This window comes from Ambystoma mexicanum, chromosome 5p (assembly GCF_040938575.1).
Source record: "Ambystoma mexicanum isolate Mex_15411 chromosome 5p, UKY_AmexF1_1, whole genome shotgun sequence".
NCBI lineage: Eukaryota > Metazoa > Chordata > Amphibia > Caudata > Ambystomatidae > Ambystoma > Ambystoma mexicanum.
In genome coordinates this window covers 1,201,361,408-1,201,388,258 of record NC_090930.1, presented here as the reverse complement: position 1 = coordinate 1,201,388,258, position 26,851 = coordinate 1,201,361,408, and the positions used below count along the sequence as shown (strand labels likewise).

The 26,851-nt window shown below is 47.3% G+C and overlaps 1 protein-coding gene across 8 annotated transcripts in view; it reads right to left on the bottom strand.

The window, feature by feature from the left end:
- Nucleotides 1–26,851, bottom strand: part of RELCH (RAB11 binding and LisH domain, coiled-coil and HEAT repeat containing) — a 1,825,259-nt gene that overhangs the window by 802,449 nt on the left and 995,959 nt on the right. For all 8 annotated transcript variants that reach the window (XM_069613666.1, XM_069613665.1, XM_069613669.1 and 5 more), the window contains one exon: nt 23,268–23,408. In XM_069613666.1, the coding sequence (XP_069469767.1) occupies nt 23,268–23,408 (141 nt within the window). The remainder of the gene's footprint in view (nt 1–23,267; nt 23,409–26,851) is intronic.

Below are 26,851 nucleotides of genomic sequence, written 5' to 3'. Positions count from 1 at the left end.
CTGTTTTTGTGGAACACCTTCAGCTTCGCCGGGTAAAGCAACATATACTTGTGGCCTGCTTCCCGCAATCTCCTCTTCACAGTACCAAAGTTCATGCGGCTGCGCTGTACCAACAAAGTATAATCTGGGTAAGCAGTTATATTTGCAGTTCCCCTTTGTATTGTTCTGCCCTTCCGGAAGTGTTCAAGGATTCTTTCCTGATCTCGATAGTTCAGGATCTTAGCAATCACCGGCCTAGGGGGGGTTGCCGGGGGCGGCCTCCTCATCAGGGCCCTGTGCACTCTTTCCACCGCAAGCCCCTGGGACAACACTCATCCAGTTATCTCCTGCAGTAGCATAGATTCGATGAACTCTGTAGGGTTGGATCCCTCCGCCCGCTCCGGCAAACCAACAATGCGGATATTGTTTCTTCGGGCGCGTCCCTCCGCCTCCTCCGCTCTGCATTCTAGGTTGCCCACACGTTGTACTAGGGCGTGAAGATCTGCTTTATGTGTTGCACAGTCCGCTGTGTTCGGGCCAACCTCTTTTTCCAAATTCTCTGTGCGTTCCGCCAGCGACCTGACATTTTGCCGGAGGAGGTTCACTTCCTCTTGCACCGCACCAACTTTGAGTTCCAATGCAGCTTTAAATTCGGTCATAGCCAGTCCCAGTTTGGTCTCCCAGGTCACTTTCAGGTCCGCAATCGCAGCAAGGATCTCCTGGTTAGTGCCCAGGGTGACTGCACCTCCAGCGGGGGTTTTGTCTGTACTTTTGGCTCCTCCTGGGCCCGGAGGAGTTCTGGCGTATTCTTCTAGCGTGGGTTGCTTGTTTTTCGTTCGAAGTTTGCTTGACATGGCGGCGTGCCACAGACTTGTGGGCGCGCCTCGCCACCAGCAGGCAACTAGACTGCTATTAGCGCCTGGGCCCAGACAGGCCCCACCAGGGGTGTCTTGGAACGACTTACAAAGTACACGAGTGGGTTGCGTCTTCCCTCTTAGAACTGTAGGTCTACACTCCGATCCAGCACTCGCACACACTGGGCGGTAGCAGCCATTTGGGGCACTTATCTCAGTGTATCAGGCTGTGTCTATACTGCCCACAGCTCACTTCTTCCTTCGGAGCCTGCCACCATTTTGTGCCCATCTGCTAGCCATGTTACTCACGCCTCCCCCGCGGGGTGGGGGGATGTCTGAGACCCTTTGTTAAAAGTCCAACAGACTGTTTCAGGTGGGGGGGGGACCAGCGAGTTGCACATTTATAAGCTCTCCTCCTCAATCTCCCGAGATCTAGCTTCTGCAGTTCGCCTGGCCTCCCGCTTCATTACACATATTATTACTCATGTGCTGGGTTTGCTGTGCCTCAGTCTGGCGCCCCTCAGCTGGCTACCGTGTTCGCAGCCCTGAGCGTACCGCTGTCAGTCAAGACGATCCATCCGCCTCATCCCACCATGGGATGCCAAGGCCGCTCTCCAGCGCGGACCGCTTGGTCCCGCCACCCGTTTCACAATCCTGGGCGGTCTCAGCACCTGTGGACAAGCTTCCCGTGCCTTCCGGTGCGCAGCGCACCCAAGCACTTCTCTGTGCGGCCGCCGGGCACTACGCTGAATAAGCGTGTCCTCTGAGCAGTAGTGCTTGGTGGCGGGCACCCCGCGGCCCAGCGCAAAAGTCTATGGCTCCAGTCAGCCGCTGTGCCAGGGTCCAATGTTCGCTGCCCTCAGCCGCAGGCTATATGGAGCGCTGCCCCACACGAGTTTCGGGGTCCAGCCGCTCCCGCCGCACCGCTGATGCGGTCCTAGCGCCGGCCGCCCCTCCTCTACACACGGTCTCCAGCTTCAAATGTAATTACAATTAGGGCCATGCAGAGCATAATGCGCTCATCCTTGTCGCGCCGAGGGTATCTCTTCATATAACGCGGCCTGCTCTACAGCCAATGCATACCACGCGCACCGCTTCTTCTCTACTTGAAATTCCTTTGTGTTGGGACGTCCGCCATTTTCGGTCTCCGTCTCGGGAACTTTGCACGTTCCACACCGCTGTTTCCATTAGTCGTGCAGGCTCCAGACATTCCTCATCTGTGCACTGAGTGTTCATAAGCCATTGCCTATATTTCCTTCTGCCACGGGCTAGTGCATCAGCACCTTTTACCCGGATTAATGCAGGATCGATGGGAGCTCCTCCAAGAGCATGTCTGCTCACATGGCTCACGTAGCCACACCCAGACCACCCCCATGGTTATTACACACAAACCAGAATAATAAAGCAACTAGATTTCTAAAGGTCTTCAGTGCACTGGGTCCTGCAGACCTTTTTGCAGTCAGAGTAAAGGTCTTCGCAATTACTCGACGAATAGATCGTTCAAGATTTTACAAACAATGGCTGACTCACAAATGATTCTGGCACACTTGCAGGGAGGCATACTAAACCCACACCATCAGAAAAGTGGATGAAAGGAATCCTGCTAACTTGACTCATTGCCTTGCTGGATATGAGGGGCAAACTTTCAAGCAAAATTGCTCTTACATGAACCAAAATCATGAGCTGATTCTTGAAACCTAATTACTTGGTCGCAGACAGCTTTTACGAAAAAGACTTACCACAACAGATAACTTTCTAGTACTGTACCAACTAACGTGTAAATAGGTTAGTAAATAAAAACCACCCCGTAAAGTAGTCTATGTCGCTTTGGGATAAGCATTTGATAGCGTTAATAGTATCAGTTATTAAACCACCAGATTGGTTTAAGAAAAACTATGGTAAATCCCCAATCAAAGTGCTTTACTGCAAAAAGTAGCAAAAACATTCAAACATATGTTTTTGGGAGCATACTGTAAGAATGCATACTGAAAACGACATAAAACCAGGGTGAGTTCAACACCTATTTTGTTTGACCTAGTCCTTGCTACTAATCCTGAATAATTACAAGCTGCCACATGCTTCCCTACAAAACAGAATTATGTGCACTATATGCTATTTGTATATGCTGCTCATTTAGTACGGATCAAACAGACCATGACATGATTCCAATGAGCTTGTCTTAAGTATTGACAAAACAAAAACATATGGTTTTCATCAAAACACAGAAAAAGGGACTTGTGGTTTATAGAAGGGCTTACATTAGAAGGCACAGAACACTTTTTGTACCTCGTGTTAAACTTTGACTAGGCTCCTATGGTGGGCCAGAAGGAGGGTGCAGAGACACTGTAGACATTTCCACTGCTTATTGATTAAATTATGAGAATAGTGCACATTTTTCCTTGGCATCAGGTAATAATTTCCCCATATATATGGTCGCCATACATGTCTTCGCCGGGAAACAATTGTGGCAACATTATTTATGGCAACCATATATATATGGGATCAAGGAGAGCAGAGGTTGCAGGGGTGTTCTCCTTCCCGCGAGAAAAAAATAAAAAGGTTGTGGGGTGCCGCCCGCATGTTCAATGTAATAATGTCCCTGCAAAAAACTGCGATTTTCTGGCGACTTTCTTGCCAGGCAACATTTTTGCAGGTACATTATTACATGGAACCTTTTCCTTATTTATTATTTTTTTTTATTTGTTTATGGTTCAATTACACAATGTAGAACCTTTACAAAATTGTTAGCAATCCAATTCTTAACAGTCTCTCTTATAGGTTTATTCAGGGTTCTTTTCATTATATCGATACAATTCCAATTTATGACATTTCTATTCCATATCTTGTCAATTCCACAGGGTCATGTTTTTCCAAATACGATTCCCCAGCAACCCCCCGGTTCTCCCGTTCTCCCAGTTACCTCTGGGTTGGCAGGAAAATGTCCCCAGGACCGCCACTCCCTCAGTTTCACTTCTTTGCCTCCAGTTCGCTATATTGAACTCTGCCAGCATCCCACTCTTGATCTTCTCCTTCTCTGCAACCATGTATGCCTGAGGGCAACCTGACACCTCACAGTTTGCTCAGTGTGGTGGTTTCAGCATTGTTAGAAGGTGCTCATACAACCAAAAGGACCTGTATTCCCGTCTCCTTGACTCTCCAGTGGGTGTGAACGGTGGGCCTCCAGTGTTTTACTCTCGCGTTCAGACCACTTCTGAAAGTCACTGGCTCCGTGGCTCTCCTTGGCTCCACCTCTCTCCTCGGCTCCACCTCTCTTACCTGTAACACTGTCAGGGGGCTTTCCCTGCTTACGCTCTCTCTCTACTTCAGTTGTGTCTCCCTTTCCAGTCTACTTGTCTCACTTAAATGGAGGGGTCTCCTTGAACAGCCAGATCCTCTTCCTTATTTGTGATGACGTATTGTGGCTTTGCCTTCAGGTAAATCTCTGGATTTCATACTGTTCTAGATTTCTGATAGTCCCATATATGTCACTAAAATGAATGGCTTTTGGAGTTTCTCACAGGAACAGAAGACCTTTTCCCTGAAAGAAGTGTCTCTCCCGGTGAAGTCCCACTTGCCTCGACCCCCAGAGAAGGTGTTACAGAGCGGGCCCACCTCCCTAGCCTCACAGGGGGACAATCCCCCTTGGGAAGAATTGACGAATTCCCTTGATTCATCGCACTCTGTAGGAGTTGCACATTTTGACCGCCATCTAGGCTCAATAAGGGTGCGCCCAAACCCTTTGAAAGCAACATTTGTCCAGTGGTGTGTGATATAGAGCAGAGGTTATGCATGTAAATACATTTATTCTGGAAGGCAAGATTCCAAAGAATTGTTGCACTCCGACACATTACTTCAACACAGGCGATTAGACTAGAGGGTGAATGTGTCAACGGTAATGTTAAAGCGCATGCATGCCTTGGTCTAGCATTTACAATAGCCAAGACAAACAAAAAGTCACCATGAGTTGTGAAAGCAGGACTGCAAGCCTAGCAATTTTGGTAATTCTATGTAAATAGGGTTTTCAGTAACTTACGATGTTTCTTGATTTGATATTGCCAAACCACAAATGTAAAGTGCTTTAAAAAAGTATGTAAATCTTTAAATCGAATTTGAAAAAATTGAACAAGATCTGAGTTAAGAAGCTTGTTGAGTTTTACAGAAACAAAATTGCTTGCTTACAAACTTATATCAAGTCCGTCATCTCTCACTCTCTTCATAGAGAATAATCAACTTTCAAATGAGCCAATCACCTGCATTGTCTAACTTAGGCACTGAGACAAACATTGTATACGAAAGCAATTGTGCTATTTATGTGGCCTGGGAATTGAAACCTTGACTCACATTTGGTTTGTGGAAAAATGGGGGAGCTCTGGAGAAGTTTCATTTGTCGCCAACTTTGGGCACTGATATTGGGGGAGCTGAAAATACCCTCAAATGTCTCCTAACAGCAGACGCAATCGAAATTACCATTCAATTGCAAATTGTTTCAGAGATTTAAAATTACAGTTAAAGAACAATGAAATGCACTGAACTTGGATTTTTGTTTTAACTATTGAAAGATGTCTAAAAAAGCAAAAGTCCTATATTTGACCAGAAGGGAAAATGACAATATAAGTGATGTGCATTTTATGTTGATTTATTTATTGGTTATTTATTATGCACCCATACACAAGTGTTTCAAGGCACAAGCAGGCAAAGGGGTTTAGGGGGGAGGGAGGATAAGACAACTATCTTATTGAGCTTCCGGAACCTAAGGAGATCATGCTCATGGCAGAGAGATGCAGGGAGGCCATTCCTGATGGAGTCACCTGCAGAGGAGTGGGATTTAACCCCCATTCTCTGCTTGGAGAAGGGACTCACCTGCAGAATATTATAAGTAGACGAGCGGAGGGCTCTAGGAGGAAGCTACTTAGGAAGAGAGAGTTGAAGGCAGAGAGGGCCATGGTCCCAGAAAGCCTTGTAGGCGATACAGAGGGTCTTAAACCTGATCCTTGTAGTCACCGGGAGCCAGTGGAGGGATTGTAGGGCCGGAGAGATGCGGTCCCTGGGCTTGAGGCCAGGGATAAGTCTTGCGGCCCTGTTCTGGATGAGCTGAAGAGGGGGAAGAGTAGAGTTAGGCAGAATGAGAAGGAGGTTGTTGCAGTAGTCCAGGGCTCTGGAAATAGTGAGCTTCTGGGGGAAGGTGAGAAAAGGGAGAATACCTCTGAGGACGTACAGTTGGAAAAGGGCCTTCTTGTCAAGGTCCGTGATGTGTGGGGAGAAGGAGAGAGTGGAAAGGAAGAAGACCTCAAGGTTTTTTGCTTCACAAGGGGGTGAGGGCAGAGGGCACAAGGAGGGCGGCCAGAGTGAGAGAGGAAAAGCGGGAGCAGGGCCCCCAATGAGAATGATCTCAATCTTACTGACATTACGGTAGTGATCGCTAGAGGCGCACCATGTCTGAATAGCGGATAGATAGTCAAGGATGAGCAAGGAGGAGGACGAGGGTAGCCTGAAAGAGCTGCGTGTCATCAGCATAACACTGAAAGTTAGAGGAAAAGGAAAAGATCAGGAGGGCCAAAGGGGTGTGAGAAACCCAACAGTATTCTCCCACCAACTCACCCTTCCTCCCTCTCTCGGGATCTTCCATTCAGTTGGCATGGGAAGGGCCTTGCTTTTGGATCCTTACCCTGGGGGTGGACAAGCAATGGAGGGTCAAGAGAGATTGGGAGGAGAATATCCAAGGGCGAGACAGGGAATTTCCCTATTCCCAAAAACACCCCAACCTTCAGCCTTTATGGGGTATCTCCAGTCTCACCCCATCTCCCACTCCCCATTTCCACTAAATAGTGAGACGAGGAGAAGGCAACTACAATCAGTAAAGATTACCCATAGAAATAACATGGGAACGCAAGGTAAAACTACCATAGAAAGAACTCAAGTTGTCCCAGTAACAGTCATGCAGGGTCAGGCATTCAATGGTAACCATTCACATCTGGCTCCACTTGACTGGTCTTTTCACTATAAAATGTGTGGTCTGACACAAATGTATGAGCAAGTAGGAGAACGAGTTGAGGGGCGAGCCGAGATGCCAGAGACCAGGATGCTGAGGCACTGAGGACATTGCGTGCGAAAGGGCAGAAGCGTGGCGATGGAGCCGTGTCTCCAGGGAGCCAAGAAGGGTCTGTGTACGGAAGCCGAGAGGTGTACTGGTGCCCCGCAGAACCTGTGTATGTGAATGCACGTTCCCCTGGGCCGGTAAAACAGCCCAGGACTGTCCGAGGGGCAGGTGGTTAGACCCTGACCTTAGAACGAAGAGCCAGTGTGAAGCGGCGCTGCAGAAGTCAGCACGGTGGTTCTGAAAGTATTGCAAAGCCGGGCTGTGAAGAGCACGATACAAGTTAACGCCAGAAACGCGTAAGAAAGAGGACCACGTTTCAATGGGCGTTCATTTAAAGCTGACGTGAAGTCTTCAACAACGATCAAGTAACAGTCTAACAGTGTAAGCGCAAGATGCCTGTGTGTGTTGGGCAATGAAACAATATGAATGAAAGAGGGCCAGAAGCCCGTGGAAAACGTACAAGAGGCACGAAAGGCAAAGACAGTATAAAAGAGGGTGCAAATGACCCAAAGGGGGCCAGAAGGCCGTGGAAAAGGTGCAGGAGGCACGAAAGGAAAGGACTGTTTAAAAGGGTATGAGTGACCCAAAAAGAAGCAAGTGCAAGAGTGCACAAAAGCATGAAAGAAGCATGCAAGTGGCACCATCAAGATAAGGAACAAAGGTCAGTGCAAGTGTGCATGGAAATGGCGAAAGAACATAGGAAAATTGTGCAGGAAGCACCTGAAGATAAAAAGTGCTGAAGGAAGTGAAAGTAACGAACCAAGAAAGGGGAAACGTGTCAGAGTGGTCACACTGAGGAAAAGTAAAGAGCCTAGCGTGTTCAAAAGTCTCCGATTCTACCCCATAAGAGGATGATATGCAGGAAAGGTTGTACATGAGAAAAGGCACATCCTGACCAGCTGACTGTTTTGAAAACTGGTAGAAGGGCCTGGGCTTGGGGATGTTAGGCAGAAACCTGTGCAGTTCCCTTAGGGACCACTGCAAAAAGTTTAAGACTACAGGAGTAAGCAGTACACCCAATTGGTAGCAGTCTGCACCACCCAGATTTACCTGGTAGCTGTGGCTGAGCAGTCAGACTTCCCTGAAGAAGAGTTGGGCAGTATATAGAGTATACACAATAGGGATAAAAATACAGTAGCACAAGCAAACACTGACCAGAGCTTTGGTATAAAGGTATATAATTATTTATTTAAAAACACACTTGTAAAAATACACTGGCACTAATATGTCAAGCAAGTTCAAACACAGTCACTATATATATATATACACCTCCCTAGTTAATTATTCGACAAGTCTAGGTTAAGACACCGCTTATTTAGCAAAACAGAGGTGAGCGTGTAACCGTAGATGGCACTCCAATAATTTGTTTAAAAAGGGAGAGAAAAGGCAGAACAGGAAAAACACACAGTACCAACACTTTTAAGAAACCACAGCAAGTCAAGAAAGGCAGGGTCTACTGTAGAGCAAAAAGTTCATAGGCCAGGCCCACTCTTGGAGAGAGCAAGGCGGAATGTGCCCAAGATCACACAGTGGAAATGCACTCAAAGTCTTTGCAGAAAAGTCAAAAGAGGTTGGATCAAGTCAGAAAGGTAATGTTAGCAGGTCCGAGCTCACCCCAGGATAGAGAGTCAAGGATTTACGGGACACCTTGGACAGTCTGTTGCAAGGGAGACCAGGCGGGACAGAGTACCTGAAATGGTGAGAAAGCTCCAGCGGGGGCAGTTGTTCCTGGCAGCGGGTGCAAGTCGGAGCTTCGTCCAGGGGAAGAGATGATCTTGACGTGCAGGAAAGCTGGAGGTCGTTGCACTGCCAGGGAAGAAACCAGCCACAGAGTTTCCCGGTTAAAAGGTACGACCCTTTTATTCGCGGTAGTGGTGAAGCGTGGCTATCCGGCCGCCGGGGTGCTTGGTACGGGCGATTCGACCACGAGACGATCCAGGAAGGCGAAAAAGGCGAACTGGTTGGTCCCATCTGCTCAAGGGGAAGACGACTCTCCTGGAAGAAGATCTCCTCTGTCGTCGGGGAAGTGGTGAGTTCATGCAGCAGGGCTCCATCGGTGGTGTCGTCGTTGTAGATGGCTCAGCTTCTCCCCTCTTTGGATTCTTTAGGTCGTGTGGTGACTTCTGAAGTTCCAGTCCCCAAAGCCCTGCTTTTATGCAGCAAAACCCCCATTCATCAGCCTAGCTGTCACTCAAACATGCTAAGTGGTGAGCCGGGCGGCTCACCACTGGGCCAATCACACAAGAGAGCGACTTGAGTTGCCAAGGCAACTCAGTCCAGGGTGCCTAATCCCCCTCCCACACATCCTGTTGACCCCAGACAGTGGCACCATTTGGAGGGCTTCTGTGGAGAAGCCCGCCAAAAAGTGGAACAAAGGGCTCGACATGGGTTAGAGTTTCAGAGGCAAACACAAACGCCATTTTAAAACCGAGTCCTGGCAAAAAGACCCAACCGGGGAATAATTATTAAATAAATAACCCGGCGGTACCTTTAACATTGCACCAAAAAGTGGTGCGTTTAAAATGAATGGGAAAATCCCATAGGAAATATTCCGGTGGAAAGTTTCGCGTGGTATCCCCTGCCACCAGCTAGAAACTCGACAAGGGGGGACTGGACAGTGCCCCCTTGGAAAACAGGCCCAGGGGCAATGGAATTACTCCAACCAGTACTTCCACAATATGATGGTTTGTACTGATTCTGTTCACAATTTGCGACTAGTAAAGCCAATGGTGACTTTACATGCCCTGGGAGACAGTAGCCAGTCCCAGGGTATGGGGTCTATGTTTGGGGGTCACTATGACACCCCTGTGTAACTGCACTGAGGGTGCTGTGTAACACACATACCAAAAACACATGAAGCCCTATGGAGTAAAAGACCTCATAGCCCATAAAACACTTTACATAGTCAAAGGACATTCTCAAATCATGCCTAAGAGTGAGAGAAAGAGAGTCTCACTCTTAGCAGGAGAAAAAGATAAACCTCAAAAATCCAGCAAGGCTGCTGGAGGACTCACTAGGTTTGGGAAATTAGCCTTAACAGAGAATTCTCTCTAACAGGGGAATGGAACCTTGAGAGGCCTATTGAAGAAACAGACTGTTTTGCATTGAACACTGTAAGTGAACAAGTTAAAGCTTGGGGAAGGGAACCCCAAGGAACTCAAGGACATTGGAGGTGTTTTCACTGTAAGGGCCCTCTGGAGAAGGTTGTACCAACAGCCCTGCTGAGTGAACCCATCTTTGTGGCATTGACCAAATTTCATCTCATTAGAAGACCAACTGAAACCAACTTTGGTTTTGCCTTTTTTGTTGAACCACTATTTATCCTTTCCAAAATATTTGTTACCACATGTTTGTACAGCATGAGGGCAAGCATAGGTTTAGACACAGAAGGACTTATTTTGGACTATTAGACAACGACGGCCATTAGGCATATCAGTTAAGGGAACCATCCTTTTAAAGTTAGGGCCAGTCAGGCATTAGATCACCCCTGGAAACTTAGTAAATAAAGGTTTTAAAACTAATACTTTTGAGTCTGTGTTTCTCTTGATACCATGCCTGTCTCACAGTGACCAGGTAGACATTGAAGAGCCAGGGGGAAGAGGATAGAGCTCTGGGGAACACCACATATGGAGAGAGAGGTGGTGGAGAGAAAAGACCCAAGCTGAAACTGGGAAGGTCGGTCCAGGAGGAAGGAGGTCAGCCACGCCAGAGACAGATCTGTGATGCCCAAGGTCGCGCGGAGACGAGTAATCAGGATGTTGTGGTTGACTGTGTCAAATGCAGAGAAAAGGTCGAGTATAGCAGTTCTTCACAGGTGTTCAGGAGAGCAGTTTCTGTGCCCCTGGCTGCTCTGATGCCAGACTGATGGTCATGGAGACAACCAACAGATTCAGTGTGGAGGATTTGGTGGGAGATAGTCAACTTCTCTAGGAGTTTGCAACAGGAAAGGAGTGATAAGAGACCGGGCGATAGTTTGCTGGAATGGAGGGCTCGGGTGAAGGCTTTTTTAGTAGGGGGTGCATAACGGAGTGCTTGAGAAGAGAGGGGAAAGATCCAGTGGCGAAGGAGTGATTACAGAAATCGGTGATGGTTGGAGCGAGAGAGACACTGTTGTCCTTAATGGTTCTGGAGGAGCAGGGGGTCACCTGCTTGGATGAGACTTTCATAGACCGGACTTGTCTGGAAACATCATCATGTGTTACCTGAGAGAGGAAGGAGAGCAGCCAAGGAGGGCCAGAGAGAGGGAGAGAGATGAGAAGAGGAGGAGAGTGTGGACAGAAAGTCCTGGGTTTAAGTGGTGAAATGAGAAGCCAGAGGCCTGGATAGGTGTAGAACAGGTAAATACTGTAGTAGGATTGGCCAAAGTTTGTCCGTGTGTTGTTAGAGGCAGCAGAGAAGCGGGCTTGAATATGGACCATCTTCTTAGAGAAGATGGAGTCTGTATTGCCATTGGGGCAGGCGGCAGGCCAGTTTGTCAGAGGGTGCACCGAAGCTCCCCACATTCGTTCAGCTACTCTGTACTTGCGTTTCAGAGTGGCCAGATCGGAGTCATACCAGGAATTGCACTTGGTGGCAGGTTTCAATCGGATGCTCACGACAGGAGCAATGGTATCCAGAGTGTTAGAGATGGAAAGGTAAAGATTGGAAAGGGCTGTGTCAGGATGGGAGTATGCCATAGGAGTAGGTGGGGGAGAGAAAGTGGAGGCAAAGGCTGCCACTGACACTCGCTTCATAGGTCGAATGACCGGGAAGGAAGGTGGCAGTGCTGGGTGGGTCTTTGCCAAGGCAACAGGAAGTTTCAAGTGAGAAGAAAGAAGAAAGAGGTCAGTCCAGGAGAGAGGCGTAGTGAGAGAATAAGAGAGGGGGATGTCTGAAGAGATGAGAACATCCAAGGTGTGTCCGTCAGAGTGAGTCGGACCAGAGGGTAGAATGGAGAGGGATAGAGTCGCAAAGGTTGCGGAAAAGCCCAGGAGTCTGGGGAGTCCAGGTGGATGTTGAGATCCCCAAGGAGGAGAAGCTGGGAGGTAAAGGAAAGGAGAGAGGAACTGAGATCGGCCCAATCAGAGAGGAAGAGGGTGACCTGGCCAAGTGGCCTGTAGATGGTGGCCAAGGTCAGGGAGAGGCCAGGAGAAATGGAGAACCTGCAGACCTGGCATTCAAAAGAGGAATAGGTCTGAGTGTGGATGAGGGAAGCAGGGATCCACTCAGTAAAGATCAGGGCCGCTCCGCCTATGGGCCTATTCGGCCTGGGCTCAGAGAGGATCTTGTAGCCCTGGGCAGGAGTGAGTCAAAACTTGTGACAGAGCTGGGTGGTGCTGGTGTGCAGCCCAAGATGGCTGCCTAGCTTTTCAGCTCAGTGTGGCTCCGGCTGAAATCCGCATACATCTGCGGCACACCACGTTCTGGGCACCAATACTTCATGGAAGCTGCAGCCTGGCATTCATAGCCGTATCCTGAAAGTTTGAGCCTGATCCGTACAGAGGAAGCCTGCCTTTGGTGCCTGCGACGGCGGCTGGCCGGGTATGTTCGGTTGCCTCGGAATGCGCCTGGCTCCCTGGCCGGGCTCCCCGAGGCCGCGGCTGGTGGTGCGGCTGAGGGTGGGGCCGCCCGGATATCCCTGCTTCCTGGATCTTGACTGGTGAGTGGGGGCCCGGCGCGGCTGCGGGGGTCCGACCCTACCCGCCACCGCGACGGCCCCCGCAAGATACATTTCTGCGTGAGCGGGGCCACGGCTGGGGCCTGCGCTGGAGCGGGTTCCCCCCACCCCCGCTTCCAGAGCCGGCACTCTTCATCTGCAGACGGAGTGTGGCTGTCGGGCCACGGCCCCACTACCATCGGAGGACAGCGGACTGTGTGCCTCCCTGCCCCCAACGGACAAGGTGAGGAGAGGGGGAGGGGCACTTAATACTGCTCGAGACCGCGTCCCGCGACCTCCTAATCAGCCACGGGGACATTGGCAAGATCCTCTACAGCATCGCTGCAGTGTCTGCCCCGAACTTTGTTGCCTGAGCACCGCCCACCCAGCCTGGAGCGGGGGACCGTGCACGCCCGGCCTGTCTATATTCGACGCCCTCTACCCTCGCCACTGGGCCCCGTTCTGCGCTACGGCCCCCCGTCACGGGGTCTCCACCAAGAGCAGGCATGTAGCTCCCATCCCCCCCTTCGCCGCGACAGAGTACCGCGGGGGGGTGGGGCCTGCCCGCCACAACGGGGGCAACATTTCCTGACCCTGCACGAGTGCAAACACTGCGCCATAGCTACTACAGCCTCGCCAACTCAGCGTTCACCCCCAGCAAATGACAATTGGCTTTGGTTGGTCTTTGGGCGGCCCAACCTCTCACACCCAACTGTTCAGAGCACTCACCATCCACCCCCCGCAAGTTCCACCTGCGGCCCTTTGCCACATTCAAACCTATACTAGCTATTTCGAACAGACCCAGAGGAGCTTCTAAGGGGTGAGCTATGGACCACTTTGCCAAGGCTGTCCCAAGGGCTGAGGCAGGCCAAGCATCATCCCTACAGGAGGAATTTGAGGCTGATCCTCATCCCGGTACCTTGGTGCCTGACCTCACCACACTAATGGAATCAATGGCTACAAACTTTGCCTCCTTCCACGAGAAATTGGATGACATCAATGCCAATGTCGCCTCGCTCAGAACATGAGTGGACCAAGCAGGGACCAGGATCACAGATGCTGAAAATAGGATCTCTGCAAATGAAGACGAAATACACACACTGCAGGATACGATTGCATCTCTGTCACGTGACATGAAGAGTATCAAGGCAAAGTGCGACGGCTTTGAGTCGCGCTCCCGCAGGAACAACCTGCGCATCATCGGGGTTCCTGAGAACGCCCTCAAAGGACGGATGGAGGACGCTGTTGAAAACCTAATCAAAGAGCTTCTGGGAAATCCGGCCCCACCCCCATACTTCACGGTCGAACGTGCTCAACGCGCTTTATCACCACGCCCCAGACCGGGCAACATCCCGAGGCCCATCATCGCCAGAATTCTCAACTACTGGGACAGGGACCTCATCCTTCACCTGGCACGCGAGAAGGGGGACTTACGCCTGGAGGCCCACACCATTAAGATTTTCCCTAATTTCACAGTGGGGGTGCAACAGGAGAGACGCCAATTAATTGGCGTCAAGAAACTGCTCAGGGAGCGCAACGTCCCTTATGCCATCTTGTTCCGGGCGCAACTCAAAATCACCCACAATGGAAAACTGTACTTCTTTACTGTCCCAGACGAGGCGGTGAAATGTATTGATTCGTAAATACCACTTCATAATCCAGAAGGGGACCGCGCCAACAATGATCAGTCACAAACTACTTTGCTTGATGATGCCCATTTTATCTGGTCATCCTCGACTCATAATGTGAAGATGGCAACGCTATATTGTTCACTCAGCAAATATGGCTCCCTTGCACAAGCAGTCTGGTTACGGGTTCTGCTCCTGAACTAGAGACACTTACCACCCCTCCACCCCAGTGCCTGGAGCCGGCCGTGAGCCCCAACTACTCCTTTATTCTCATTCTACTTTGATTAATACACTGGTTCCTGGGACCAGACTTACGATCCGTTCACCGCAGAAACCTGTTCTGGACAGCATTTACTGTCCGATTTCATGCTTAAGAAGTCGACCACACGGCAACAGCGCACCTCACTGCAGTTGCAATGATAATTTCTTTTTGGTTGCTGCTGCTTGTTGGCCCCTGTTGGGCCTCCAATGGGGCATATCCACGTTGGGCATTGCCCACCGACCTCTGCTTCCGAGGGAGAGTTGGTTCATCCAGTAGCACCTGTGTTCGGGGGGTGGGGCGGATTCTGCACTGCAAGTTGGGGAGGGCAGTGAGGGCGGGGGGAGGTAAAGTTGCGGGTTGTTTCAATGGAAAAGGCACGAGAGCGGGGGACATGGTCACAGCACAGCGCGGCTCGAATGCAGCTGGGCACATGGTACTGAATGGCAACAAATATTGCTGCAGGGATGTTCCATAATACGGCACTATGTCATTTAATCTTATGACATGGAATGTCCGGGGGTTAAGTAACTTCACCAAAGCCTGCAGGATAACCGCCTACGCCCAAAGGCACGGAATTAAGGTACGCCTCCTCCAAGAGACACGCCCTGGGGCGCCTGGCAACGTACCTGGCTCCGGCCTGGGGCGCTAACAGATACTACACGAAATTCTCAACCCAATCCAGCGGAGTCCTCACCCTAGTTCACAAGTCTGTTCAATTCACGCTGCACACCAGCCACATCGAATGTGAGGGCAGATTTGTGATCCTCCATTGCTTATTAGCCAATGTGGAATGCATCCTCGTGAACACATAAACCCTGAATTTTGATGCCCCAGATTTCTTCGATGAAGTCATCACCATACTCACGAAATATATCGGTGTCCCTATCATATGGGGGGGGGGGGGAGACATGAACCTTATCTTGGACAGTGAGCTGGACAGATCTGGCACTGCCCGCAGAGCTACATTGCGTGAGGCCAATAGATTACATGCACACGCTGGGCCTCAAAGATGTGTGAAGAGTTGTCCACCCACACGCAAGAGAGTACACCTTTTACTCATGTGTACACGATAGCCTGTCAAGAATAGACCTGTTTCTAACATCGAGCGGAATGGTGGGGAAGGTCATAGACACTCAGATACTACCGCGCACACTGTCAGATAATTCCCCGGTGACATTGCGAATCCAACTGGGACAGGACCTGCCTCTCCGTTCTGCCTGGCGCTTCAAGTCGGAGGCGCTGAGGGATATAGTTTTTAAAGCTGAAATCCTGGCTGACATCAACACCTTCTTTGACTGCAATAAAAGACATGATAAATCCGAGGGGGTCTGGTGGGAGGCGTTCAAGATTTTCATAAGAGGGATGTGCATCTCTATGGAGGCCGGGGTCCTTAAGGACATTAAGAATAGCTTGCAGCGATCTGAAGCAAAGTTTAAAGAACTTGAGAGGGACTACACTTCTGCCTCGTCCCCGACCATACTGGCACAGATAAGATGTGAACTGGAGGCTGTCGAGGCTCACGCCCAGAGAGAGATACAATAGCACGCTCGCCTCCTAGCAACACGGAAGTACGGTGAGGAACACTATCCAGACTGGTGCGCGCGGAGAGGGGTAGAACCCGCATAGACTGCATCAGAGATGCAAATGGCGTCCTGCGCTGGTCCGACCAACACATTGAGACATTCACCCCATTTTACACAACCCTATATGCTCCCCAGCAGGAACACAGCTTACAGGACACAAACCTCCTTTTAGACCAAATCCCCATGACCCTTCTCTCCTGCGCCACCAGGGATCAGCTGGATACCCCATTCACCCTAGACCAGATTGCCAAGGCCATTTCGAACCTCCCGAACGGCAAAGCACCTGGCCCAGATGGGTTCACCTCCGAGTTTTACCAAGAGCATGTCGCTATCCTTGCACCCAAACTTCTCGAGGTCTGGAATGAATCGCTCAGCCTATCCATCTTGCCCCAGTCCATGCGTGAGGCCATCATAATCGTGCTCCCCAAGCTGGGCAAGCTGCCGGACAAATGCGGGTCCTACAGACCCAACACTGATACGAAAATCTTTGCCAAGATTATTACAAGTAGATTCCTCCCCATAATGACTCACTTAGTTCATCCAGATCAGAGTGGCTTCGTCCCCGGTCGCTCAACAGCCCTCAACATCCGCCGGCTGTTCAACGTTATGTCTAGAATTGATCCCAATGCCAATGACGTTGCGGTCACCCTCGATGCCCAGAAGGCATTCGACATGGTATCTTGGCAATATATGTGGGCCGTACTGCACAAAATGGGAATTGGCTCCCATATGTTATCGTATATTAAACTTCTGTACACAAACCCAGCGGCCATTGTTCTTATTAACTCCCAGGTCTCGTCTCCCTTCATGCTCCATAGGGGCACTCGCCAGGGCTGACCGTTCTCCCCAATACTGTTTGCACTTGTTATCGAACCCATGGCTGACAATGTCAGAGACAGGCACACCCGAAAAGGTATCCGCCTGCGAGACACTCCGTAGATAATCTCGCTGTACGCTGTTGACGTACTTCTTTATGTCAGAGACCCTGCTGCCCATTTAGCCCGATAATTCACAACATAACCAAAATTGGCACATTCTCAGGCTTTGCCATAAACTACACTAAATCTGAAATATTCCTGCTTACTGTGGCAACCTCCCAACCAACATGCGAATTCCCTCTCTGCTGGTCTCCAGGTGGAATCCGATATCTCGGGGTCCAAGTGTCCCTTTCTAAACCCTCGCTATTGGCTGACAACTACACGGCCACGGCGCAGCTGGTGGAGGCCCGATTGCTGAAATTGCGCAACCTCCCGCTCTCCTTGTCGGGTAGGCTGTCCCTAATTAAAATGATAATTGTCCCTAAGCTATACTACATCTTTGTAAATGTCCCGATCTGGCCTTGGAAACTATACTTCAGGAATCTACACACTGCATGCACCCAATTTCTATGGCACTCCGGTGCGGTTTGCAAAAAGTGGCAGCACATGGTCCTTCCATACGAGAAAGGGGGCGTCACGGCCCCCGACCTCGCGAGATATTGGATCGCTACACGTGCTCAGCATGCCACACACTGGTATACACACACTGACCCTCCCCCACATGTTAAGCTTGAGAAACTAGCAATTGATGAGGTCAACATTCTATCTCTCATTTTTCACCACACATTTCATGCCGATGCCTCAGCAGACCCAGTGGCAGCAACAACCATGGCGTGGAGACGACTACTGCAGCCACACTTAGGCCACCATCCATATTACAAATGGCTCCCCATCTGGCAGTTCCCAGGCCTCAGCCCCACTTATGATAAACTCCTCATGCAACACTGGCACGACCTGGGCTACCGGGCACTTTCCGACTTATATCCCGACGGGAGATTTATCACCCTACAGACATGGCGGCCCGGGCACTCTGGTACGGCGCTAGAACTACTACAATATTTCAGACTAAGGGGAGCGTTCCGCGCCATGTGGCCCACCTATTCCGATGAACCCCCAGACTCACCTGAAATCCACTTCATAACCAATTCGGCTGGGGCTAGAGGCATAACATCCTCTCTATACAAAATGCTGCTGGAAAGACTGGAGGATGCACCAAAGGCGCCACGCGACATGTGTGGTGATGACCTGGGCCTGACCCTCACTGATGCAATGTGGAGTAGAATGTGCATGCATAAACGCAAGGTCTCCCTAAATGCCAGATTTAGATGTATGCAATATAAGCTCCTGAAACGCCTATACTACACGCCGCAAAGGGTGGGGGGGGGGGTTTGCACACAGCCATGCTCACACCTGCCCGAGATGTAGATCCATAGATGCAGATCACATTCATATGTTCTGGTCCTGCAAAGCATTGGGCCCTTTCTGGAAAAACATCATGGAAGCCCTTGCTGAGATAATCTCGATCCATATGTCACCTGACCCACTGGCCCTCTTAGTCGGACTGTGGGATGGGCCAGAGGTGAGGAAGGTGTCCAAGTTTTTGAACATCGCAACTATGGTGGCCAAAAAATGCATATTGCAGTGCTGGAAGCGCCGATCCCCCCCTCATTCGAAATGTGGCTCAAGGCCCTCACCTGGACACAAATATGTGAAGAGGACTACGTCAACTCCCTCCCAAAGACCTCTCGTCCCAAAAATGTATGGTCAGATTTTTGCAGCTATTTGACCAATAAAGACGTTAAAGACTTCTCTCCTTCCACCTTCCAGGCGTATAAACGTTGATATTCTTGAAACAAACTGAACTGTAAGGCCTGTGGCCTGCCCCATCCCGGTAACCCCTTATATGTAATGCCATTCATGTATCTGCAATACTATTTGTTTTATGCACTGTGTTGTTTGCCTGTTCATGCCTCGTGCCAATAAAGTAAAAAAAAAAACAAAAACTTGTGACAGAGCTGGCCTTGATCCATGTCTCGGTAAGAACGAGAACATCCAGGTCCAAGAGTTCAAGGAGGTGGCAGATGTCAGAGGAGCGTTTGATAGCAGTGCAAGTGTTGAGAGTAGCCACGTGGAGCAGGTTGCCACTTTTGAAAGACTACCGGGGAGGAGTTCAGGGGAGAGAAGTACCCATTGGAAGTGGCCGAGGAGGTGGAAGGAGGAGGAGGCCGAAGAGCCAGAGAGGGAGTGGATGGCAAGGGTGCCAGAGGGGTGGAGGACGGAGGTGGCCGAGGAGACAAGAGAGGTAGTAGATGGCATGGGAGCCAGAGCAAAAGAAGTAGGTCGCTGGGGAGCCAGAGAAGTGGAACTAGGAATCGCAGGAGAAGGAAGGAAGCTGATGAGGCGAGGGAGGCGCCTATCAAATAGTAGGAGATTTGGGCCGAGGTCCCTGGACCATGATGGTGCCATTTAGATAGACATTAATGATAACTCTGGAGGACTCGAAGGCGGCCAAGAGGACCTCACACCGGGTGCCACCATTGATGTAAGAGGAGAAAGGAGAGAGAAGTTCGACCATATTTCTTTATTTATGCATTTGTTGCAGCGCACAAAACCCTCAGGTATCTCAGCGCTAGTTACATTCGGATACAAAGTTAATTGTTACATTAGGAAAAAGTAGGTACAAAGGAACAAAGTTACAGGTTACATTAGGAAAAAGAAGAGGTGATGGGGTGGGACAATGCAGTGATGGGATGCAATAGTCTAAGGAGGAATACAGTCACTTGAACAGCCACATTTTTAGGTTTCTGAAGAGTCCATAGGTCAGGAGAAGGAACGACAAAGAGGATGTCAGCAAGAGTGTCTGGAAAAAGCACAGACATGGTTGCCAGCAATGGGAAGGCTTGTATTGGAGACCAGGGTGCCCTTCTTGAGCTTCTTCCTTCCAATCATAGTGACAAGAGTAGGATAAGAGATAGAAAAGCAGTTGGAGAAGATGGGGGTTAAATTGAGAGCACCATAGTGGGTGTGATAGAGGAAAGAGAAAGGGCAGGCGAGAGGAGGAGAAGAGAGGGAAACACTCAACAGAGCTACGCCACACAGGGTGCACAAGGAAGGGATATGGGAAAAGGGGGGGGGGGTAAACAGAGGGAACAACAGAGCACAGGCAGAGAAAAGTAACAAGAGCAGCAACAGGCAGTGTGTGGAGACATTAGTGGGAGCCGAACAGGCTCAGCTCAATCTAGAGAGGAAAAAGGCCTGGAGGGCAACAGTAGTGATCACAGAGTAAGAGGGAACCTAGAGAAGAGGAGAAAGGCCTAGTCGACACAGCAAGAAATGTGCAAGCACATCCAGCAACACTTGCCTAGAGGAGAAATGCAGAGAATGCAGGAGAAATGCAAAGAACAGTGATAGAGGCCAATACATTCACCTTTCAGGGAAAAAATGCAGAAAAACTTAGGGGAATGCAGAGAAACAGTTGCAGAGGCACAGAAAACAAAGTATGGCTATCCGGGAGAGGGGCAGCCTAATGGATGCACATAGACAGTGCAGGGTGAGATTTGCATTGAAATGGAAGTAAGCGCGAGGTAGGGCAGTTTAGTAGGACGCAGTAATGGCTGTGCCCCCCACCCGCACATGTTCAACTCAATGTGCTTTTTTGGAAAATGTTTTAAGTGTTTTTTTAAAATCATAAAGTGGATTAATATTGTTAATAGTGTATGCTGGGTTTTGTCACCTATTGTGGGAAACAACAAGAAACAAACAGAAATTAAACAGAGCTTTATACCAGATTCCTCCCTCTTCTTAGCGCTGTAATAAAAGGTATTGTCATTAGCCAAAATATCAACATCTGGAGGATGAAAGGCTGAGTTGACCCCATCAAGGTAAAAACATGTGTCCTGCAAGCATAACAGATCTAAGAGGTAAGCGTGAAACCCACCAATCTTTCTTGCTGACTGAACATGTTGGAATCAGGACCAGAGGTAAACTTAAGGGCTCTGAAGGAACACAAGCCACCACAACAAAGATGATAGGAAACGGTGTCCACAAACAGGGCTGCAGCGGGAATCACAGGGAGGGGAGCTTCATCCAGAAGGGGAATCAGTGTCAGGGAGGTAGAGTAACATATGAAGACCCTTAAAGATAAAGTAAGATTACAGATGTAAAAGTCATAACAACTGCTCCTCTGAAGGGCCATGTAGTTGCATCAAGGTGAGCCTTTGCCGTGGTTGAAGTGGAATTCTCCAAAGGAGTTGCATTTTAGGGCTAGGCAATCCCAGTATTGTCATGATAGGAGGCACTCGAGCCAGCAACTGTGAATGTGGCACTGCGCATTGCTACGGAATTCAGAAAAAGGATGTAGTTAGAGAGATTGGTACCTCATTAGCTGTGGTGGTCGACCTCCAACTTGCAGCAAGTTTGAAAGAGTTAACAGACATGGGGGAAAAAGAAACCCCAAGTCACCAGAGAGCAGAATTCAATGTGCCACTGCCTCCGGTGGTTTGTTTTAAGGGGTACAGAGAGACAATGACCAGGCACAGCTGAATTGTTACAATAGCCCACTTTCATTGCCCTTTGGAAAAGGGTGTGGCAGAGTTAGTTTAGACTAGTGGTGTCCCTGCAGATCATGGAGGTAGTTCCTTGATAGAAGGCACTTTTAGTGAGAAGGCAACTATAGTGGTGTTGCTGTTACACTTATGGATTATAATCAGTGCCAACCTAAGCTTAAGGCAATGTACCCATGCAGAGCTCTCAGGACAACCCCCTGTAATGGCATATTTGGACACATCGAGAAGAATCCTGGTAGTAGGCAGTCAAAAATAAAACCTTAGGCACTCCCTGATACTGGGTCTGACCAGTGTGGGCTTTGCTCTTAGGCATCACACCTCAGGGTCGCTTGGTGGAGCCCATCTTCCCCAAAGAAGAAAGAAGGCTTGCGTTATTGTTCTTTTAACTGCACATAACAAACCCTCTGCAAATTAAGGGAGCTCACCCAAATGCTGATGGGGGAAACTAAGGGAGCAAAAAGGAAGTGGGGCTTATCAACACAGTGGCTTAAGCGCTACATGTACAACTTGTGCCTTTGTAAGAAACACTAAAATGCCCTTCTCCCTACTGCTAAAGGCATGCCTCTTCTGGGGGCAGCGTTGTCGCATACGAATGGGGTTTTCACAGATTTTAATATGATCACACCAGTGTTCTGAATGTGTCTGCAAAGTATTTACCTAGCTAGGTACTGCCCAATTTCCCTATTTATCGTGCTGCTATTGAAGTACCCAGCTCTGGGAGTCTGCTTCGGTGGGAATTCATATGTGTTTTAACAGGTTTTAATGCAGACGAATCATGACAACCCTAATTTGTTTACCCCTATTGTTTTTATTTTAATGTACATCTTCTGTCTACTTTGATTGGGGAGGGTTTATTTCAGTCCACACTTCCTTCCAAATTTTGATAGTTACTGTGCATTTTTTTATTTTTAAGGAGGCTTTGCTCTTTTTTTTTTCAATGTTTCTATACTCGCCCTTCAACAGTAACAGTGCTCATCTGTGAATGGTTTGTGGTGGTAGGTGGTACACTCCTCCATGGGACTGGTTCCTTCAATTCCTCTCCGTTTCGACAAGGAATTCAGCACAGGTAAAGTCGGAAGCCAAGTCAGCATTGAAAAAGGGTGCGTATGGTTGTTAAACGCTAAATCGCTAAATATTCCATAAAGGAGTTAACTGTGTGGGAGACATGGTACCCTGTAACGTTCTAGGGGTCCCTGTCCACTAAGGGTTAGTCACCCCCAAATGGATCCAGCTTATCCTGAGCCCAGATATTAAGCATAGCGCAATAACCTCCTTAGTCCCAGAAGGGATGGCTCACCCTTAGGGAGAGGTGATTTCCTTGGAATCGTCAGTTTCTTTGATGGGTGGGTGACAAGAAATAATGATTTTTAGAAAAATCTTGGTAGAAAGTTCAGGAGATTCTGAGCGATGCAGCTATATTACCTATAACAGTTCACCTATGCAAGTGCCTTTTCGCACGGCATTTGCCCCAGTGCAAACACGAATCTTGTGCAAATATGCACAGGTTCAATACATGTTTGCATAAGGGCCATTTTTGTTCCAGTGAATATACCATGTACATTCAGAATGCACTGGTGCAAGGTTTATGTAATAAGGGTCCAGATACTGTGAACATGTATGCTAAATTGTGCATTCAATAAAAGTTCTGTTTGTAATAATTAAGGCACAAGTCTTGACCAAAAATGGGGTATTTAAGATTAGAAGATTGCTCAGCGTATTAGATAAGTAAAGCACTGTAGGCTAAAGAAGAATACAAATTCATCTCTTATTCTATCCTCCAGGGCCCCACAAGATTCAGAAATAAAGCAGCCACAATGAATCATGTTCTCCATGCTCTGAATCATACCTGGTGATACTTGTCCCGATCATCAATGTATCCCATGATGATGCCAAGGCTTTTGATCACAGCTTCTCGCACCATATCCGCTTTATCCTCCATCAGCATTTGCTGCAACATGGACAGAACCAACGAGCTTCGAATCTCTTTCTGAAAGAAAGAAGTATGTTTAAGCGGAAAAGCAAAAGCAACCACTAAGCTACTAGAATTCATAAACATTTCAATTTACATCACAAAATGCTATATTCTCCTTGCAATTCTGGAATGTATCTTATATTCAATAATCTATTCATCCAAAGTAAAAAAAATCTCCCATTGTGGGCAATAGTCTTTTGTGGGGGCCTCAGAATCCCTGTGAAGAATGGGCTCAGCACTTGCGGAGTGTAAATCTAATCTCTAAACTGAATCCTATTCATAGCCCCAACCACCTCAAAAACAAAGTGAGGAAGGAAATAGACTATTTTTTATGTTACTCAGCATAGGATATTTATGCTCGATTGATACAAGTAAGTAACTTTTCCTTTTCTAGAATGGGATCATTCACAGATTCATATGCCCTAAAATAGACCAACAAGTACTCCTTAAGGTTTGACTCTGGGTCTGAGGGAGTTTACACTTCACCCAAAACAATTGCTGAAGGATAGACGGACACCCCAAGGATCAGAAAGATTATTTTTCCTTATGGCATTACAGCAGCGGTCTTCCTCTAGTTGAGCAGGAACTAGACTTACCTGAAAACAATGTGTGCTTTTGTTGAAAGTAAAATATACTTTTATAGACACGAAAAGTTGCCTGTAGGCATATTATTCTGAAACTGTCAGAAACTGAAAGATTGTGGATAAGCAAAGATAGTTGACCATATGGACGTCTTGTAATCAATTAAATGCCTGAAAGCACCTTTCATATGTAGCACGAAAAGCTTTCTAAGCATGTCATTCTGAACTCGGCAACACACTGGCGAATGATTCTTTTGGTTTAATCTACCCAATTATTTAATGTGTGGTGACTGAATGTATCTTTTCTCTCAAACGACATTTTACCAATGCCCAATTCCTTTATTATATGGTGTAGAAGAACAGCACTGACTCAGAATTACTTTCAATTCCTCAATATCTGTTTCCAACAAATTGAGGGATCAGTCATGGGTTCAGCAATGGCACCTAGTCTTGATAACCTCTATGTTGAAATGTTTGAAGTAAAAGTGATCTATACAGATACTAATCCATTCAGAATAATTTCACCAAATGGCTGAGGTATAATCATGATATAATGATCATCTGGAACGGACCTAGTGCGTTAGCCAGCAAATTTATAACTTGACCTAATGAACAACATAGATTCCTTAGATTCACCAAATCAATGAGGAATCAATTTTGTTGACTTGACAATTTACGTAGAAGAACAAACATTAAAAGTTAGATGCTATCATAAACCTATCGATAGGAATGCCTTATTACATTTCACAAGTCCCCATGCATACAATATCCCAGAGAATCTTCTATTGGGACAATTTCTTAAACTCAAAAGTAGCAGTACAGACGTATCTACCTCTTGCGAAGAAGCAGCAATTCTAAGTGAGAAACTACTTGGCGAGGAGACCCAAAAAAACTTGTCAAAAAATCCTCAAAAAGAACACTCTTATAGAGAAGCATTGCTACAAACAGATCCCAAAGAAACAAGTCTAGATCGCTTGACTTCCACTTACTTTAACCTATCTTTAAAAATCAAAAGCATCATTAAGAAAAATTGGCAGGAAATGGTATAACTCGGCACAACCAGACAGGTCAAATTTTTGCTTTTAAGAAAAGTAAGGGAACAGGGAATATCACAATGAAGAATGATATCACAGACAAAACAAGATCTAACCAGTCCATTACAGACCATGGGGATTTATGCAGAGTAAAAGGACATTATCCATGCAATAAATGCATAATGTGCAGACAAAAAACACTGTGCCTAGACATAGGACTCAAGAACCCATTGATAATGAAAGACTTTACCAACTGTGAAAGTAGGAATGTTATTTACATGATCCAATGCCTGTGTGGCCTACGGTATTTTGGAAAAACTACTTGAAAAATTAAAAACCTAGATGATGGAACAAACAATCTTAACAACAGAATAGCCCCACTGGTAAAAATATATTATTCAAGTAGCTCACCACTTTGAATGGGCAGCCATAATCAAGGTATATGGCAAGAATCAAAATGCGATAGATGCCAAACTTTCTGAATTAGAATAGAAATCTATATTCATGACAAACAGCCATATACAGGGTCTGAATGAACAGATAGAATGGCAAAACGTAAAAGTATAATCAGATTAACAATCATTTTTGTCTCACAGAAAACCCTAACTCAGTACTTTGAAATATTAGTTTTCTGAATGTATCAAGCAATTAGAACATGTTCAATCTATATCAATCTCTAATTCTAGTTCAGCACTATTCACTAAACTACATGTTTGTGATTTGTTTGCATAAAATCCTTGCTATCACACATCACTACCTCTTAACAGCATGTGCTTATAATATTGTGCTACATCTCAAAATGAGAACAATCTATGTCGTCACTGTGCTGAGTTCACATATTGACTTCATAACGCAACCGATGCACATTTAAAGTGGAGTCGACCACGTGCTATTATTTGGAGCCCAGAACTGCACATTGCCAAAGGAATCAAGAGGGTAAGTGGAGAGAATACTCATAATAAGGCAGAGCAAGTAGCCCTATATGGTTACACAACTCCTGAGATATAAGACTACTAACATAACTGCCCGCCCCTCACCTTTACAGAATTTGACCTATTGGGACAATACCAAAGTATTCATCTCCCTCGGCGTGACCTAACAATTTGTGGAAAGGACACACTTTGGAAAAGAGAAAAAATATGAAAATAACGAATATCACTTACATTAATAGGTATCTATTCAGGTCTTTATCTATAATAACATCCTGTTGCTTACAAATATGAACCTATAATCCTAAATAGAGAATCACAGATATTGCTTTGTGACCCTACCCATAGGTTGGATAGTGGATCGTATCTACTAATAAGAGATATAACATGTATCTACACCTCAACAAAGAACCAAGAATGAAGGTAATTAATCCCTTCACCAAAGCGATTATATAAAACATATACTGGCATACAGCTATTATAGCAACTTCTACATTGTTGTTCTTTTAATTTCCAGTGGTATCCTTACACAAATATGGCATACTTCCATTAAGATAATGACATCTACCTTCCAGTAAGAACTAGTAAACAAAGGTGTCAAACCTAGAGACCCTAGAGCAATCTACCCTTTTTTGAAAATGTATCAATATTTTATGTCCAAATTAAAATGAGCAGAAAGAGGAAATTATTAGAAAGGTTTCCATGATGAAGGTCTAGAACTGATTTATTTGACAGAGACATGTTGGAATTTTCGCACTTATAACTTGACATAAGATGCACCATTTATATGGCAAATGATAACGATTGTCAATTGATTGCTACTAGACGGTTGATTATGTTGTACACACACATAGGATATTTGAGATCGCGTCTTTTTAAAGAAAATAAAAAGAAGGGGTAGCATTTATTTGTCA